The 17,483-nt window shown below is 36.8% G+C and overlaps 2 protein-coding genes across 3 annotated transcripts in view; one reads left to right on the top strand and one right to left on the bottom strand.

The window, feature by feature from the left end:
* LOC149087100 (nephrin-like) overlaps positions 1 to 16,757 on the bottom strand; it is a 277,872-nt gene extending 261,115 nt beyond the window's left edge. For both annotated transcript variants that reach the window (XM_089231349.1, XM_089231348.1), the window contains exon 1: positions 15,796 to 16,757. The gene's annotated coding sequence lies outside the window, so the exon portion shown is untranslated. The remainder of the gene's footprint in view (positions 1 to 15,795) is intronic.
* Positions 1,447 to 3,483, top strand: LOC149087101 (uncharacterized). The gene has a single exon (XM_089231905.1). It carries the CDS (start codon positions 1,447 to 1,449, stop codon positions 3,481 to 3,483), a length of 2,037 nt encoding a protein of 678 aa, XP_089088031.1.
* Positions 16,758 to 17,483: the final 726 nt, after the last annotated feature.

Below are 17,483 nucleotides of genomic sequence, written 5' to 3'. Positions count from 1 at the left end.
GAGGCGTAGGTGGCAAGCATCATTGCTCCAGAGGCGTAGGTGGCGAGCATCAGCTCCAGTGGCGTATTCAGCGAGCATCATTGCTCCAGAGGCGTAGGTGGCGAGCGTCAGCTCCAGTGGCGTATTGAGCGAGCATCAGCTCCAGTGGCATAGTTGACGAGCATCATTGCTCCAGAGGCGTAAGGTGGCGAGCATCAGCTCCAGCGACGTATTCAGCGAGCATCAGCTCCAGTGGCGTATTCAGTGAGCATAAGCTCCAGCGGCATAGTTGACGAGCATTATTGTTCCAGAGACGTAGGTGGCGATCATCAGCTCCAGCAGCGTAGGTGGCGAGCATCAGCTCCAGTGGCGTATTGAGCGAGCATCAGCTCCAGTGGCGCATTGAGCGAGCATCAGCTCCAGTGGTGTATTCAGCGAGCATCAGCTCCAGCGGCATAGTTGACGAGCATCAGCTCCAGTGGCGTATTCAGCGAGCATCAGCTCCAGTGGCGTATTCAGCGAGCATCAGCTCCAGTGGCGTATTCAGCGAGCATCAGCTCCAGTGGCGTATTCAGCGAGCATCAGCTCCAGCGGCATAGTTGACGAGCATCATTGCTCCGGCGGTTCGTGTGGCGAGCATCAGTTCTAGTGATATACGTGAGAGCATTATTGCCCTGTTGTGTGTCAAGTGAGAGCATCATTGCTCTGTTGTTTATCAAGTGAGAGCATCATTGCTCTGTTGTTTATCAAGTGAGAGCATCATTGCTCTGTTGTTTATCAAGTGAGAGCATCATTGCTCTGTTGTTTATCAAGTGTGATAGCATCATTGCCCTTTTGTTTATCAAGTGAGAGCATCATTGCTCTGTTGTTTATCAAGTGAGAGCATCATTGCTCTGTTGTTTATCAAGTGTGATAGCATCATTGCCCTTTTGTTTATCAAGTGAGAGCATCATTGCTCTGTTGTTTATCAAGTGAGAGCATCATTGCTCTGTTGTTTATCAAGTGTGATAGCATCATTGCCCTTTTGTTTATCAAGTGAGAGCATCATTGCTCTGTTGTTTATCAAGTGAGAGCATCATTGCTCTGTTGTGTGTTGAAACGGCGGTAATTATGCGAGTACTGATTTTTTTTTTTTTTTTGAAAAGATACGTCAGTATTATTCGCTCAGAAAATTATATTTTTTTTTGAAACGTCAGTTTATTATTGAGAATGTGATTTTTTTTTTTTGAACAGCAGTATTATCGCACATACTAATTTTTTTTTCAATTATCTTTGAATGTACGATTTTATTTATTTTTTTTTTTTGGGTTTGTTTGAAATACGTCAGTATTATTGAGCATATATCTATCTATATATGTATATATTTTTTTTTACGAATGATTAGTCATTAACATATGACGGTGGACGTATACACGTAGATTAAGTGTGAACATTTATAAGCGAAAAAAAAACGATATACCAAGCAACATGGCATATCTCGGGCGTGCAAGGAGGGGTGATTTGGTGGTTTTGGCAGAGGAGTTGGGTCTGGTGGTCAAGGACGGATCGAACATATTGGACTTGAGGAATAGCATCCTCAAATGTGACGGCTATGACGAGGAGTTCATCCGAGAGCAGTTAGCTGTCATCAAGGGAGACAGGGAAGCACGAGAAGAGCGTGACCTAGCTGAAGGGAGGATGCGTGAAGAACGAGAACACCTCTTTCGAATGGAAAAACTCCGCTTGGAGATGGAAAGGACGAACGCGTCCACAAATGGACGACAGAATTTAACCTCATTCAGTACGGAACTGACGAGGCTTGTTCCAAAATTTGACGCCAAGGAGGATGACATCGCCTTATTTCTCATAATATTTGAACGCCAGGCGAATAGAATCGGGGTGGACAAAAGAAACTGGGTGTCAGCTTTGCTGACCTTATTGCCGTCAGATATAACCCAATTAATCGCCCGAGAATCGGAAGAGAAGTTTGATGATTATGAGTACATTAAGGAGATCCTCCTTAGGAAATTCAAATTAAGTGCGGAACATTTCCGGCAAAAATTCACCAAACATCAACGCAACCCGGCGAAATCATGGCGAGAATTTGTCTTCGAAATATCGAATTTCTTCGAAGAGTGGATCCGGGGTCTGGACGTTGGTGACTTCGAGACACTGAAGAGCCTTGTCATTACTGACCAACTAAAACGACGCGTTCCCGGCGATATACGTGGCCATTTCGTGGACGAATGGGCCTCTTTCATATCTCCGTCTATCCTAGCTGACAAGCTAGATGAATACGAAAGTGTGCGGTCAAACTTCAGGAAGGTGGGCTCGGGCAATGATAACGTGAAAGATGAAGCTGGCAAATATGGTAACAGTAGAAGTTTTCCTCCTAAAGCACCGAATTCCAGGCCAGGACTCAAAACCGAAACGCGTAAAACCTTTGTGAAGCCAACTTGCTATTCTTGTGGCTCGGTTGGGCACATATCGAGGGTTTGCAACAATAATGCGAAAGGGCATGCCATTGTGAATGCACAGAGTCAATTAATGACGGTGGAACCAAGTGAAGCCTCGAATATTTTGACGGTGAAGGTTTCGGTTCCTGTGTCTTCTGCGAAGGTCACGGGGAAAATCGATGAACTTAAAATTGCACCCATCAAATGCGGAACGAAAAAATTTAAAGCGATTATTGATAATGGAGCTCAGATATCAGTTCTGAGAGAGGATTTGGTGCCTTCGAACTGCGACGGAGAAGGCACTATACGAATAATATCTGCGTTCGGGGAAACTGAGGTAGCGGCACTGAAAGTTATCCCGATGAGAATCGATGATGGTATGCACAGCGACATTCCTGTAACTTGTGCCGTGTCGAAGAAACTTGTTAACGACATGTTAATATGCTCAACTGCGTACGAGGCGCTGTCGGAAAGTGTGCAGCTCACTGGGTCCATTCGGCATACCGGAGACTCAACGATGTCGGTCGTACAACTCCTGGATTCGAACGTGGAAGGAGGGAACTGCATCCCTGATGCATCACAAGTCCCCGATAAAGGAGACAAGGACTTTATCGGTTTGCTAATTGGAGATGGCGATCTCGAGAAGGGCTGGGACTTCGTACGTCTGGGCCAAAGACCTTATGGCGTAAGGAATGGTGTTCTCACTCACTCCGAGAACGTAAACGGCGAAAATATCGTACAGGTTGTCGTTCCCACCTGCAAACGAATGGAAACGCTTCGGATGGCCCATGAAATACCTTTGGCAGCACATCTAGGGGAGCGCAAAACGAAACAACGCATGAAGTATTCGTCGTACTGGCCTACCATCAAAAAGGATGTTCAGAAGTTTCGTAGGAGTCGTCGAGAATGCCAAGTCAGACGCACCGTCACGTATAGAGATCGCCTACCCATCCAACCAATCGTGAGACCCGAAAACCCATTCGAGGTCTGCTGCGTTGACTACATTGGACCCTTAGAACCCAAGTCAAGCAGAGGCCATACATTGCCAGAGTACAACACGTGGGACTGATATTTGATCAGGACGTAGAATTTGGAGATGTGGACTACGCTCCTGTTCACATAAAAATGAAATCAGTCCAGGACATTCAGAACCACGTAATGGGGTTATCTAATAAGCTGGAAGTTCACAGCAACGGCAATTATTCGAAACCGAAAGAATTTTTAGACGTGTTCAGCAGTCGGGGAATGTATATATTAGGAAAGTACACGGAAAATGTTTGTAAATGTGAATGCATTTCAGTGCATATGTATTACTAATGTGTATTCAGTATGGTATTTTCATTGATCCCACGATGGTAATTGTTGATTTTGTGATTTTTTTTTTGTATGTGTGCTTGAACATGTTTTTCTTTGTTCATTTCTTTTCCTAAATGTGGTAAGCTCAGTTGTCTTGAAAAAAAAGATAGACAATGAGCTCCCAAGGGGGGACGAGTAAGGTTCCGGGACGAATCGTCAGGGAAGCTGCTAAACGAAGAAGCAAAAGAGGGAAAAACTACCCTGAAAAATATAGCGCGGGAGCCACAGAGAGAAGAAAAGAGAAACGCTCCCCCTGGGGTCTTTTTTCCTGATTATTATTATGATGAGTGTGCTGTTGTAAGGTGTGATGTGCTCGTTGTGTAGCACTTTTCTCTATCCTCCTTAATCAAAATAAATATGATTATTGTTTTGAAAGACGACTCATCAATGAGTACGTGTTCAGTTACTCGACCACGAAGAGGGAGGATCGTTACTGTCGTCTATTTGTGTTTCCTACTGTTTTGACACACAGCATAAAGCAATTCCGTTAAAGACGTGTACCGCGAACTTGGTACGCAAACCAGGAAACTTATCAATACTACATCAAGGCACCACTGAATTTGTATCAACAATATCTATTCGTCGACGTGAAAAACGCTCACTTGTTTTATAGTATCTATCCTCCAGATATACGCATTGAAACAGTTCCGTTACTCCAAAATATATTTTTCCAGTGCCCGGTACTCAATCCAGAAAACATAACAGCGTTAAAAAGACAGATATTTTCCGGATATTATACTGAGGTGAACTCGGGAAGAAAAGTTAAAAGACACTATTGGATTTGTCTTAATCTGTTTGTTGATACCAAAAACGTAGACACGTTGTTTTTGCTTCTCGAGACATGAGCTAAAATAGTTTTGGTAGGTTTTCATACGGTATGTTTTTAGAGAAGCACCCGATTTATTCTGAAAGATTATTCAAAACAGTGTTTTCCAACCACTAGTACATTTTTCCGAGATCTCGAAGCAACTACATGATTAGGAAGTTGTATTGTTGGGGGGTCAGAAAGATGCTTTTGGAATTTCTATTTATGCGAAACAAAATTATTCAGCCATCTTACTAATAAAAACCCTACATAAGAGCCGAGCTCAAGTTCTTGCAGGGCTTTTTACTTGATAAACAACACTGAAGGCGTGGCTAATGCTGGTATAAAAAAGATAGGGATGATGATTACCTAAGGGCCGTCTCACAACATCAAACAATGGAGAAAATTAAGCAGAAATTAGAATTCTGGAAGTGCATTCTCAAGCCCCGGAAGTTACCAGACCCAACTCGGAAACTATGAAAAACATGGGATAATGACAATACAGGTATTGATGCTATATCAATAAAATGCCAGTGCCAGAATGAAAGCATTAATGAAGAACAGTAGAGTTCTATTCCTCTCCCCTGCTCCGATACCTTTGTATAGAAGAGTAAATACGAATAAATATTGATTGAGATATAGAAACTTTGCGCTGGAACTCTGCCTCTACCTATTATATAAGAACAAAATTATTTATAAAAAATTCTTCAAGTAAAACTGACTATTGGTTTTACACCGGCGTGCAGCTTTAAAATAAATAGTATGTGACACGTATCATATATTGTTTATTTACATGATACATACCGATGCAAATCTTATGCACCATAATACCGGTTCCTATATTATATTTGCCGCAAAATCATTTTGAGCTAAACATAAATATATAACAACCGATATTACACGGCGAATGAAATTTGCACCGATATGGTGCTATAAAAATGTATATATATAATGTATATGTATATGTTTTATAGGTGACAGCAAATGAGTTCAGCGCCCGAGTGGCGCAGTGGTAAGATGCTCGTCTTCCACTATGAAGCTTACTGCCAGGATCAAGAGGTTGAAATCCAGTCATAGAACATTAGAAACAAGCTATTTACCTGCCGAGCTGGCAACGACCACCGATAGATGACACTTTCATTTCCCTCCAATAAATTAATGCCGTATGGCGATATGTGACCGGATATGGTAAAGTAGCCGGAGTCCCATATAAACGATGTTTCTCGCTTAATTATAATAAAATAAGTTATGTCTACTCAATTAATCTCATCTGTCCACAAGTAGCGAAGTTTCGAACCACACTTATTCAAAAGACATATTCACTTCGCACCAAAAATTATTTTTATTTGTACTTGCTGCAACTACTACTACTACTACACCACACATGCCTTTCGTCCGCATTCCTTTGCGGAACCTCTAACGAATTGGTACACGTTGGAATGCGCGTGTAGTAAAAGCTGACGAAGTTTGTTTCTGTGTAATGATTGTTATGTATAGTGCTGCCTTCTGCCACCAGTTTTCCTGACTATGACTGACGTGTAATGATTGAATAATTTATCGTTGGAGGCCAGTTGGTCTCTGTGGCGAGACTTTTTAATAGGGAGATCGGCTCGCATTTGCACCTTGAAGTTGGGAACCACAGAAAACCAACTTCGGCCGACCACCACTGTAGAGACGGTGGGGTTCGAACCCGGATCCTCGCGATGCGAGTTCGTCACTAAAACCTTTCGACCACCGCAGCAGCTACTTATACTTGCTGGAAGCCTGGTACTGACAGTCAAAATCCCAACGCAAGTATTTGTATTGACATTAATATCAACGAATTGGAAAGTAGTTTTTCCGCCTTGGTTCCATTTCCAATGCTACAGATCATCAAACATCCATAGTCATCACTCCTCTACGATTGTTATGTACCCACCGACAAGTTCAGAGGGATCCCCCTTACAGTCTAAAATACCTAAAGATGCACTCTGGAATGATTGCAGCCTGATGATACATCCTAGATTTTCAGAAAGCTAATTCTTAGCTGGCACGTGGAAAATGCCGATCGTTGTTATTCGAGCACGTACTTGAATCAGTGGCCGAATCACTTAATTACATATTGATCCATTGACATGTTTTCCGATATTTAACCTGCTAGATATTAATCACAGTATTTTCCAACGTCCTAGGCCATCATTTGGGTCGTTGGTTCGTGAGATTATCTCAAAAACTGGAATAAAGTGATAATTTAACATCAATGACCGAGATAATCGATCTATTATCTACTCGATCGGTTCTGAAATGCCACTCCCTCGTCCTCTTTGACTAGTGATTAAAAGCTTCAAGTTATCATCGTGATCATAATAATAAATAAAAAAAAAAAAAACGCGGAAAATTGTAGTTCTTGTTTTCGACAGTTTGTAACGAACATCAACTTGCTTCCATTCCTCAGAGTAATGAAATCCGTGTAATTAATTAACCACTCCACTGTAACATCGAAATTCATACCCAAAGTTCGAAGAATAAAAATGTTTTTCCTTTAAAAATGTTATCTTTTCAACGTAACATTAGTGATTAGTACGCTGAATTGTTCACAGTACATATTAGAAAACATTGTTTTCCTTTTCAAGATAATGAATTAAAACGCAGACTCAGATGTTTCCTTCATCCCGGGTGTATATGCAGCTAAGGAATAGAAACATCAGTTGGAATAAGTACTTTTAAGCACTCAACGTGTATTTCAGCTTGTGTTTACCTATTCGTTTTTTAGAAGTATTCTTATTATAAAAATAGAAAGAAAACAGATGGAATCATCACTAGCACACGGAACACGCATATTTCTGACAGCGTAAATACGGTGGTGCCACGTACGTATATAGACAACGCATTCAAATATTCAAGCATGTGTGAATTCCTTGGGGATTCCTTAGAGTTGGAAATTTTTACCGTGTGTGTGTGTGTATACACCGCCAATCGAATGTTTTTACGATAAACATGTTGGGGTAAATCGAGAAGCTATCCATTCTTAGAATAAGACAACCATAAGTATTCATTATGGGCATTGTGTAATATTTTATCATGTGTATATATTGTTTATAATTTGTGTCAATTACATTTTTAATTGGGTTGCTGTATTTTTTAAATATGACATCCATATTTTTATGGGCATCTTTTTATCAGCCACCTCGTTGGGCATTTTGTCTGTTGTGGCATTGTATTTGTATTTGTATTTATACATAGAAATACTGAATTGAAGATAAGATTCTGAACAAAAAATGCTGAAAAATTAAAAAAAAAATCAAATTTGTTTACTAATATTTCGAAATATCTTAAATACAGGATGGGCAAAAAGTCCGTAGAAAATATAAAAATTCATAAAAATGAGAAAATCATAATAACCAAACGGTTTGCAGGTTTAGCGTCGCTACGTCACGGGAATTTTTTTGACAGGAAAAAGATAGAAGTAAAGAAACAGGGGAGATAGGTGGCGCGCTGGTACGAATGACTTCGGTGTAATTATGCAAATGAGACGGTTATAAGAACTTGCGCTTCTAATTCACAACCAGTTCACCGTTATAAACCGTGTAACTGCACCTGCTGCACTATGCCGTTGCTGGATTTGTCACTCGCCTGCAATGTGTTATCGTCGTGGTGGTGGTCATGTGGAACACATACTGCTGTATTAGACGATTTGGAGGCATTCTGTTCGTTATTTGCGTATCTTTACTTTTTACTTTTGTACGTCAGTGTCACATATCAGCTGTTTTTTTTAGTTATTTTTTTCCCTTTCCTAAAAAACGTTCTGTGACCTAGCGACGCTGCTCCTGTTTTTTATTTCGGTTTTTATGAATTTTTAATGTTTATACTGACTTTTAGCCAACCCTGTATCTGTAAGAGTTTACAGGTAAAATACAAGGAGATTATTCGCTTGGAAAATTCTTTTTTCGGAGTAATTTGGTAAAATTTCACATCCCTGAGAACTACTTGTGCAATGGCATCAACATCTTTAAACAAATCAAGGCGGTTCCCATGGGCACTTGTTTTACTAGTGCATTTGCGAATATTTTTGAACTAATACATACTTGTCTGTTTACTTGCATTGCTTTTATTGGAATTTTTCATGAAAGCAAAGAATTTAAATTTAAAGTTAAATTTCTATCTAACTTCAATTCTAATATCGGTATTAGAATTCTGAGAAACATTTTTTATACAACTATCAAGAATTAAAAAAAAGAAAAAAATCATTCGATAATGTAAATTTATACAAAAATTGCCACGTTTTTAAGACAAATAAATTCAATTGGTTGAATGGTCGACGCGTTTCGGCTCTTCAATGGAGAGCCGTCATCAGGACCTCGTGGTCAGAATTCACACGAATCAGTCGTGGAGGGGTGATGTTTATGTCTGGTCGTCCGAAGAGTTCGTATTTGTATTTGCTGCGTCCGAGTGGTCTTTGAATCGACCATTCGACCAATTGAATTTATTTGTCTTGAAAACGTGGCAATTTTTGTATAAATTAAATCCAGGCAAAGTTTCAAATTTTTGTGATGATAATGTAAATGATTCCCTTAACGCTTTTTCGGACTTTTTCAATATCTTGAGTGGCAACGGCTATCCATCTTCCTTCATTGGTTTCAAACTTCACCCACGTCTTTGACTTGCTAGTTAACGCCATTTAGATCACAATGTTGTGACATTTCAATTAAAAAGTTAAATTTTCAGGTAGGATTTTTTTTAATTTTTCTTTTAACTTTTTTGAACACATTTTTGTGGTTGTAGCCTTTAAATATTCTGTTACTAATGCATTCTTTCGTGTTTTTCTGGTCATTTTTAATGCTTGTGTTTTCTCAATTTTGCTTTTCTTTCTGTTTTTTGGACTTCCAAAACTTGCTATCGCAAAAATGTCGGAAGAACATATGGTAATTTTATGCCTATATTTGGTTTACTATCATCAGAAACATTCTTATTGTTTGGGACAATGTGGGAGGTTAACAACCCCTTAACAACAACCTCCTCATTGTTCCATCTATTTTTTTTCTTTTTTTGTATGTGTGTGTGATGCTAGTAATAGTATTATTTTCTTTGTTACCAAATTCCGAGTGACGTGAATTCGTGTTTCATCATTTTTGGGACATACACATCAGAAATTATAAAGTGATTATTGATAGTTTCCACCGTGGTTATAAGCAATGAAAAACGTTCATCGTGGGTTTTATTTTGAGTTTTATAAACCAAAATCAAGTTTTTGCGGTTCGAGGACTAAATGTAATTAACAACGAACGGGACGTCTTTCTCTGCACATACGTCGCCACCTGGTGGTCTTGATTTCATTTGTAAGTTAGAAATGAAAGATGTGCTACTAGCCATCCATGACACTATTCAGCATATATATAAAATCGAAGGAGGTGACGTTCCATCTGCTTTCATAGCTTAGAGGTAAAGTACGTTCTGGCATGCGCGAGACTGGGGTTCGAGTTCGCGTGAAGTCATATATTTTCTTTTCCTAAACATCAATAACTGTTCAAACAATCAGTTTTCCGTATATATTATATTAACAAAGAAGAGGACGTCTTCCTCTACATAGAACTAAAATTTACGTTGGAAAGTATGAATTTATTGGAGTCTGGTTGTGTAGTATGCACTATTTTTGAGGATTTTTTTTTTCCACTTGAAGAGTACGAAACAATTTCTGACAAACCTACAAAACTTGAATTTCCATCAATGATGAGAGCTTGAGCAAAACCGCATTCATATGTAAACCGTATACACCATTCATAATATGAGATAAAGAATTAATACTAAAGATTGTCTGTGAATTAATCCTTTATTATTGAGAAAGACTACTCTTTGGTGATGATACACCAGCTCCTGCCGGCACGAAGCATCACCTCAAATGTCAGAGATTCCCTTTAATGCATTCGTTCTGTGAGAACTTCTTCCTTTTTAGAAATCCCGGACACGTTTTAAGTGCTTTTAATACTGTCAAAGAACTGTCAACTCTTTGTTCACGAGTAGCCCGTTTCTATTTAGATGTAAATGTCAAAAGATAGAAATGCGAAGCAATGTCGGTAATTCGGAAAGAAGTCGACACAAAATACACGGAATACCGACAACAGGCTGATCGCTTAGCAATTTACAGACATAAAATGCAGAATAAAGAGCTGTATAGTACATTGGGATATTATGGAATAGTCAGATAATATGGAATGCCGAGTTTTCTCCAGATTCAGTTGACGTATGGCCTCCAAGTGCAACAGTGATAAACAACTTCAAAATGCTTCCTTAATGCCATAGAGTCTGTGTCGTTCGATTGTCATCATCATCATCATCATCGTGGCTGATATAGGGGAATATCTGTTTTTCAACTTCCAGGGCGTGCTAAATCTTCAACAGTGTTTATAAAGTATTAAAAATGTGTCCAATAATTTCAAATTAAGCGCAATGTGCATAACAAGTGTTGCATTCTATTGTGCAGTGCTCAGCTTTGTGGTACTAATACTTCCTTTTTGAGTGAGACATTATTTTTTTCACAGATAGTGTGTCGGGTAATATGGAACACCATAACTATTATTTGAGTTGGGCTAGAGTATATCTTCAAGATGGAAAGTTTTGTAACTTCCACCTAGAGACAGGTCTAGAAATAATGTGTGCTTTGATCTCTGTGGAACCGCCTTGACTGTTTTGGGGCAGTGAAGGAAGATTACATCTACGACTCTTGTAAATAGACTATAACATCACCACATCAAAGACTACAAAAACAAGTGATGAAATTTACATTTTTCTTTGTCATAGAATCATCAAATCTTGTTTTTGATAAATTTGAATCAGTTTTCTTCATTTGAAATCCAGTATTCTATATTACCATTACCCGACGAAAATTATTTTTTTTCCTTAGACATAATATTTATTTCTAAAAATGATACCCTTGTCAATGCAAAGACAAGAATAGATTTTAAGGTACCAGGTTTTTATCATGCTTCGAATTGGAATAATCGAAAAAATAAAAGCAGTATTCTATATTACCCGAATTCACTATACAGTATTTTCGATTTTCTCTTAGTAGTTTATCGCAAATGCTTCAATAGTCTTAAATATTAACTACATGTTCTCGTTTGGACTGAAGCAATTGATCACAAATTGCATGTCATCGATATCAATACTACAAGTCAACATCCAGAATTTAGTTTGTCTTTTACGAGCTGCAGGAAAATCGGTGAAAATCGAATCATTACTCTACTTACAGCGAGCATCCTACGGAATCTCTCGACTTTAATCCTATTTGAGAATCTTTTCGAACGCTTTACAGAGTCTCCAAGGATAAACACGTTCCCATATAACGTTGTAAGACCTCCGTAAAGTGTTACCCGTAACATTGAAACGAACTACCCCAGACACTCATCAATAATGTCGTTGCACGTATATACCTTGTACTGTCACTATACTATATAACAAAAAAGAAAAATTGCCGAAATTTCTTCGAAGAATTTTTTCCCCATCAAATAGGTTTCCCGTGTACAAAAAAAAGTGATTTATTCTGTGGTAAATTTCTTCTCGAAACGAAATTTAAACGAATGCAAATTTATTTTATTTACGAAAATGGAATATTCTTCGAAAATAGAGAAAAAAAATCGATGATTGTGAAATTGTTTTTCTCTTTTTTTTAGGTAAGAAATGATTCTTTAATAACAATGTTTTGAATGTCAAATTTTTAATGGCTGTTCATCAGAAAAGAAAAAAATATTTTGATAAAGAAGTTAATTGGAGGAGTTAGAAAAAATATGTTTTTTTATATGTGAAAAGAAAATGTCTCGTCATCTTGAAGATTTTATTCAAATAAAATTACAACAATTTTATTCAAAAAGAAAGTTGCAGTTTCATTCAAAAAATTCAAACTAGTTTGCCTTTACTGAAAACAAAAATGCAAATGAATAACTGTTTTATACGATAGATTGCATTTGAGTTATTATCATCATATTTTTTTTAAATATTGACGTTTATTTTGTTTTGAGCTCTTATTAGTCATTGCTATTTTTATTAATTTATTCTGTAATCCAATCTTTCCTGAAACTTAATTACCTTGTTTGTAACTTAGGCCTATTATCGTTCATGATGATTGAATGCTGTTTCGCATATACAAGGTGATTCTAAATTCATGGGACGAACTTTAAGAATTGATATGACTCATAAACAAACAGTTTTTGTCACATAATGTGCCATCGAATCGCAATAAAAAGGCGGTAGAGGGTGTTTTAGTGAAGAGTGCACAACAGCATCAAAAACAATCATGTTTTTCCGACGCATTTGCTGGGATAGGTGCTGCAATCTACCATTCGAGAGTGCATATGCACCTTCGAATCGGATTATAGCTTGATTTTTATTCGTGCAGGGACCACCATGGTTATTTGTGCCAAAAATGATTAAGCAGTACAATTATTTGGGGTAAAATTTGTGTTATCCATGTTGAACCCAAAGGAGGCCTACCACACACATTACACTACTATGCAATCTCGAATGGTTGATTGCACTTATTGCAATACCAAATCCGTCATCTAAATACAATATTTGCTTTTTGTAAAGTAGGTGAAGTATTGTTGCGCCCTCTCCACAAAAACACCCTCTACCGCCTTTGCTAATCCGATTCGATCAAAAATACTTGTTCAGGTGTCTAACATCACCTCTTAAATTTTGTCCCAGGAATTTTTAATCACCCTGTATAAATTTAATTTCAACTCGTTTTAGAGGAAAGAAGCTTCAATTGAAGCAGATTGAACCTCGAATAATAAATAGCTTCGAGATCTTTGATACTTTCTGAATTCAAAAGTTGTGGAGAGATAGTTTGGGTCAAAAACAAACTAGAAGTACATAAAAAAATGATTTAGACGTGTACTTTCGCTAAATTTTATGTAGAGAAAATAGTTTCACAGAAAATACTTACCTTAATATTTATTCTGATATGATTTCTTAATTTACTTACATTCTACTATTATATAATGAAATTTATGCGGTAGGGAAAATTTTATATTTTTTATTCATTCATGTTTTTGAATATTCGAAGACCGAAATATGAAACAGCTTTTACTATAAAATTAGATGTAAAGATATTTTATTTTATATTCATAAAATATGTTCCTATAAACATATTTATATATACATATATTTTAAGACGTTTAAAAAAATCATAAAATGTGACGCATTATGTTACTGAAATGTTGCTAAGAAATCTTAAGTAAATGAATTTCGAAATATTTTAGTATATTTTCATACGTAAATTATGTATTTTTTTTCTTTTTTTAAATAACGTGATCTTCACGTATTCCAAAGGGATCAGCATGATCCGTTCAGAGAATTTGTTAGTATTAGGTTAGTAGACATCCATGCCCAAACCGGAATTCGAACCCAGACCTGCACAGTGAGAAGCTAACCACTAAGAGTGCCTGGCGGCGGTATGGAAATGTGTCTGTATAAGTTATTTATTTCCATTTTTTTAGACGTATATATTGTGTTACTTCGGAGTGCGATCAAGTTATTTAACGATATTAGAATGTTGAAGAAGAAGAAAAACTAATTACGTTATTGTTCAAATATTTTTGAAGAAATACTGCATATATAAAGCTTATGAAATTTTCGCATAAGTGCAATAACATCGCTTTTTTAAACGTGACGCATTGCGTAAAATGTTCACGCATTGAGACTTATTATTTTCCAATATGGATTAATTTATTTTAAATCTTGATATTAATGATCTTCATTAAATTATTTTTTATAATAAATTATTAATGTTCCACATTCTACGACTTGAAAACATATCCATGTAAAAACTAACATTTTCTATATTAACCAGGAATTTAAGTAGGTGTCACCATAGGTTAGCGTATCGTTGAGCGGCAGTTTTGTGCAAAAATTCGACCAACGTTCGGGAAAACTCAATGATTTTATCAGAAAGAAAGAAAAAAAGAAATTAAATTCACTGTGTATTTCATAGGCGAAAATAAGGATAAAAGGCCAAAAATATTTTGACTCTGGAGCTGTTTTCACTGCAATAATATGCTTCGTGAGGAGAAGCCAATAGCTGAAAATTTTGACTTCCGCAAGCGAATAACGATATTAACTGAACAGTATTACACTATCACCTCTTACTTTAGAAATGAATGAGTGATTTTTTTTTCAATGAATAAAAATCGACGATTTTCGAAAGTTTATTCGTATTTGATGTTCGTCAAATTCTACCAAAAGTTGTACCCTAACTTCTGAAGCGTATTCGGGCTTTTACAGATTTAAAAGGTCGAGAAGAGAAGATATTACTCGAGACCAGTCAGAGATATGTAAAATACCATAACTTCTTCATCGGCGTTTTTATTAAAAAAATATACAAAATGTCTAAAAATAAGTTTTTTTTTCGAAAGGGATACGTTAAAAACATTTGATATCAAGGTGCTAAATTATAATAATTGTCACATGTGCTTTATAAGAAACGTTCTCGAATTTCCCATTTAAGAGAAAACATAGCATAAGCATTCAAGAAATTTATGCATTTGTTTCAAACGTTTTTACGTGTTTTTAAAACGTAAATCAATCTTGAGGACTTATTTAATTATATAAACCTTCCAAAATCGTTTAAACGAAGATGGTAAAAATGAAGAATTAACTGCATTATTTCAGTTAGGATCGGTTATATAAGATAATGCTAATAACGTGCAATTTTCCAAATTTTGAATAGCTTAACAAATTACAAAATACTAGCGAATGAAAAATAACTGCGTAAAATAGCCGTGGGGAAAAAAAGAAATGATGTATTGGCTACACGCTAAAGAAATTACTCTGTTAATTCTGAATAAGCTCTTACGTTCCTCAACGAGAGCTTTTTGAACGATAAAATATTATTGTAGATACAGAATTCATAAATATTATGAAAATGTGAACATATATCATTTACGATAAAACCACGTTTGAAAACTACTTAATTTCAAATTTATCTAAATGCTAGAAATTATTTTTAAAAAATCATATTCAACAACTGCTAGAGTATTAGGATTATGACTAATTCCTATCCATTGTACAGAAATAGAAGTCTGGAAAATATCCCGGTTATTCAATAACTCTACAGAATCATGAAATCTAAATAATTTTATGCATGACCCGCTATTTCTACTACATACTAATGATACTAAAACTAGTTTCGATTTTAAACAGTTGGGTTCTCTACTTTTTATGCACGAAAGGTATCAAGGAATATCTTACCTTTTTAGGTGACGAAAAATTTCCAATGTAATATTTTTTCCACCTTTTTTTTTTCCCAAGATCTATCAGAAAATAATGTTCTATATCTTCACTTTTTCTTGAAAAAAAAAATCACGTATTTGGCGACAGTTTCCAGTCGTTGCGGCAGCACTGATATTCAGGTCGAACAATTCACAAAGCACAATCATCCATTTCTCGAGTATCGTAAGTCAATGAATATGTTAGACATGATCCAGCCATGGCTAACAATAATTATACCCTATAACAATACAGAAAATACTCTCATTTGTGCGATGAAATACACTTCATTATCCGGGAAAACGCACTGTGCACTACGGAAAGTTCTTGAAAGGTGAATACATCTAAAATGAAAGCTGTCTTTCTTTTTTTTTTTTAGATCACTATTCAGGTATGCAAATACTGTCTTTTTCTTTCGCACACTTAATATTTTCACTCACCTTAACACATACTTCCACGTGATGATTTTGTTTTTTTCGTCTTTGCAATTTATTATGTAATATTCCTTTAGTTCTTCTCCGTTTTCAAGAAATCACGAGAACGTGAATTTATTTTTGACAGAGTTTACTGTTGGGGGAAAAAAAATTCAAACAACTTTCCTGTCTAAACCACAGATCTTCTGTACATCATCCCGAAGGAGTACAACCGGAGTGTCCACGAGATAGAAAAGAAAAGTAGTTCAAAATAAAAATAAAAACTGAGATAAAATCTGAAGATAAATAGAAGAGCAGGAAGATACTGTACTAAAGGGATATTTATGTATCAGAAAAAAAATCTCGATCTTACTCCATATACATATAAATGTATATATGTGCAGATATTGATATATGTATAAGTTTTTTTTATTATTACTACTATTATTATTATTTATTTTCTGTCGGCAAAACTCTTGTGTCCTGAGCAAGGTCTCCTGGCGTCCGGAACAGGTCTGATCCGGCGCCTAACACGTCGACTGCAGGCTCAATGGTTCCGCGCAGACGCCAAAAGCTCCGATGCTTCTGATCGAAAACGACAGATGGCGCTTTTTATTCTGGGGGAGTGGTGGTGGGGTGGGGGGAGGAACACATTCCTGTGTGATCCTGATCTTTTCCCTCAACTGACGTCTCTGATGTTTTTCCTTTTTTTTTCATTTCTATGGGGGAGGGAAATGGGATCTGTGGGAAGACTGAGGTGAAAACGTACTTGGATAACCTGACGAACTTTTGCACGATACCTGCCGATACTTCGGTTTTTTTCCTCCGTGAAACCTCGATATAACAATACTCTGCGGACGGAGAAAATATATCGTTGTACAGAGTTTATCGTGATATCGAGATAGGTAGCATTATCATTAGTCGCTAAAATTTATGCTGTTGTTGGCATCTCTTCCGAGTTGGCGTTGTTTGTCCCAACACAAAGTGAATAAATAAGATTTATTCACAGAAAAAAAAATTGTAATTGATTAGTTAGTTAGCTATAATTAAATTCAGTGGCTTGTTACGCACTACTACTACTACTACTTTAAACGTACAATGCAGGTCGCACACATTCCTCTACGGCAAAAAGCACGATTTTTTCAGTTTGAGGGCCAGATATGCGATAGTTTCACCGCTCTCGGGCCAGAAACTTGTGTATGTAAGGTGATCACATATAACCCGTATTTTACAGCTTGAACTCGCCATGGCTGTCTG

Source organism: Pholcus phalangioides, unplaced genomic scaffold, assembly GCF_987345545.1.
Source record: "Pholcus phalangioides strain wild (caught in Gottingen) unplaced genomic scaffold, Ppha-v1.0 ptg000004l_1, whole genome shotgun sequence".
Taxonomy (NCBI): Eukaryota; Metazoa; Arthropoda; class Arachnida; order Araneae; family Pholcidae; genus Pholcus; species Pholcus phalangioides.
This window is presented reverse-complemented; position numbering and strand designations above follow the sequence as displayed.

What these genes read in the sequence shown, in the direction of transcription:
- LOC149087101 (XM_089231905.1), top strand. Translation starts at nt 1,447, where the DNA reads ATGGCATATCTCGGGCGTGCAAGGAGGGGTGATTTGGTGGTTTTGGCA.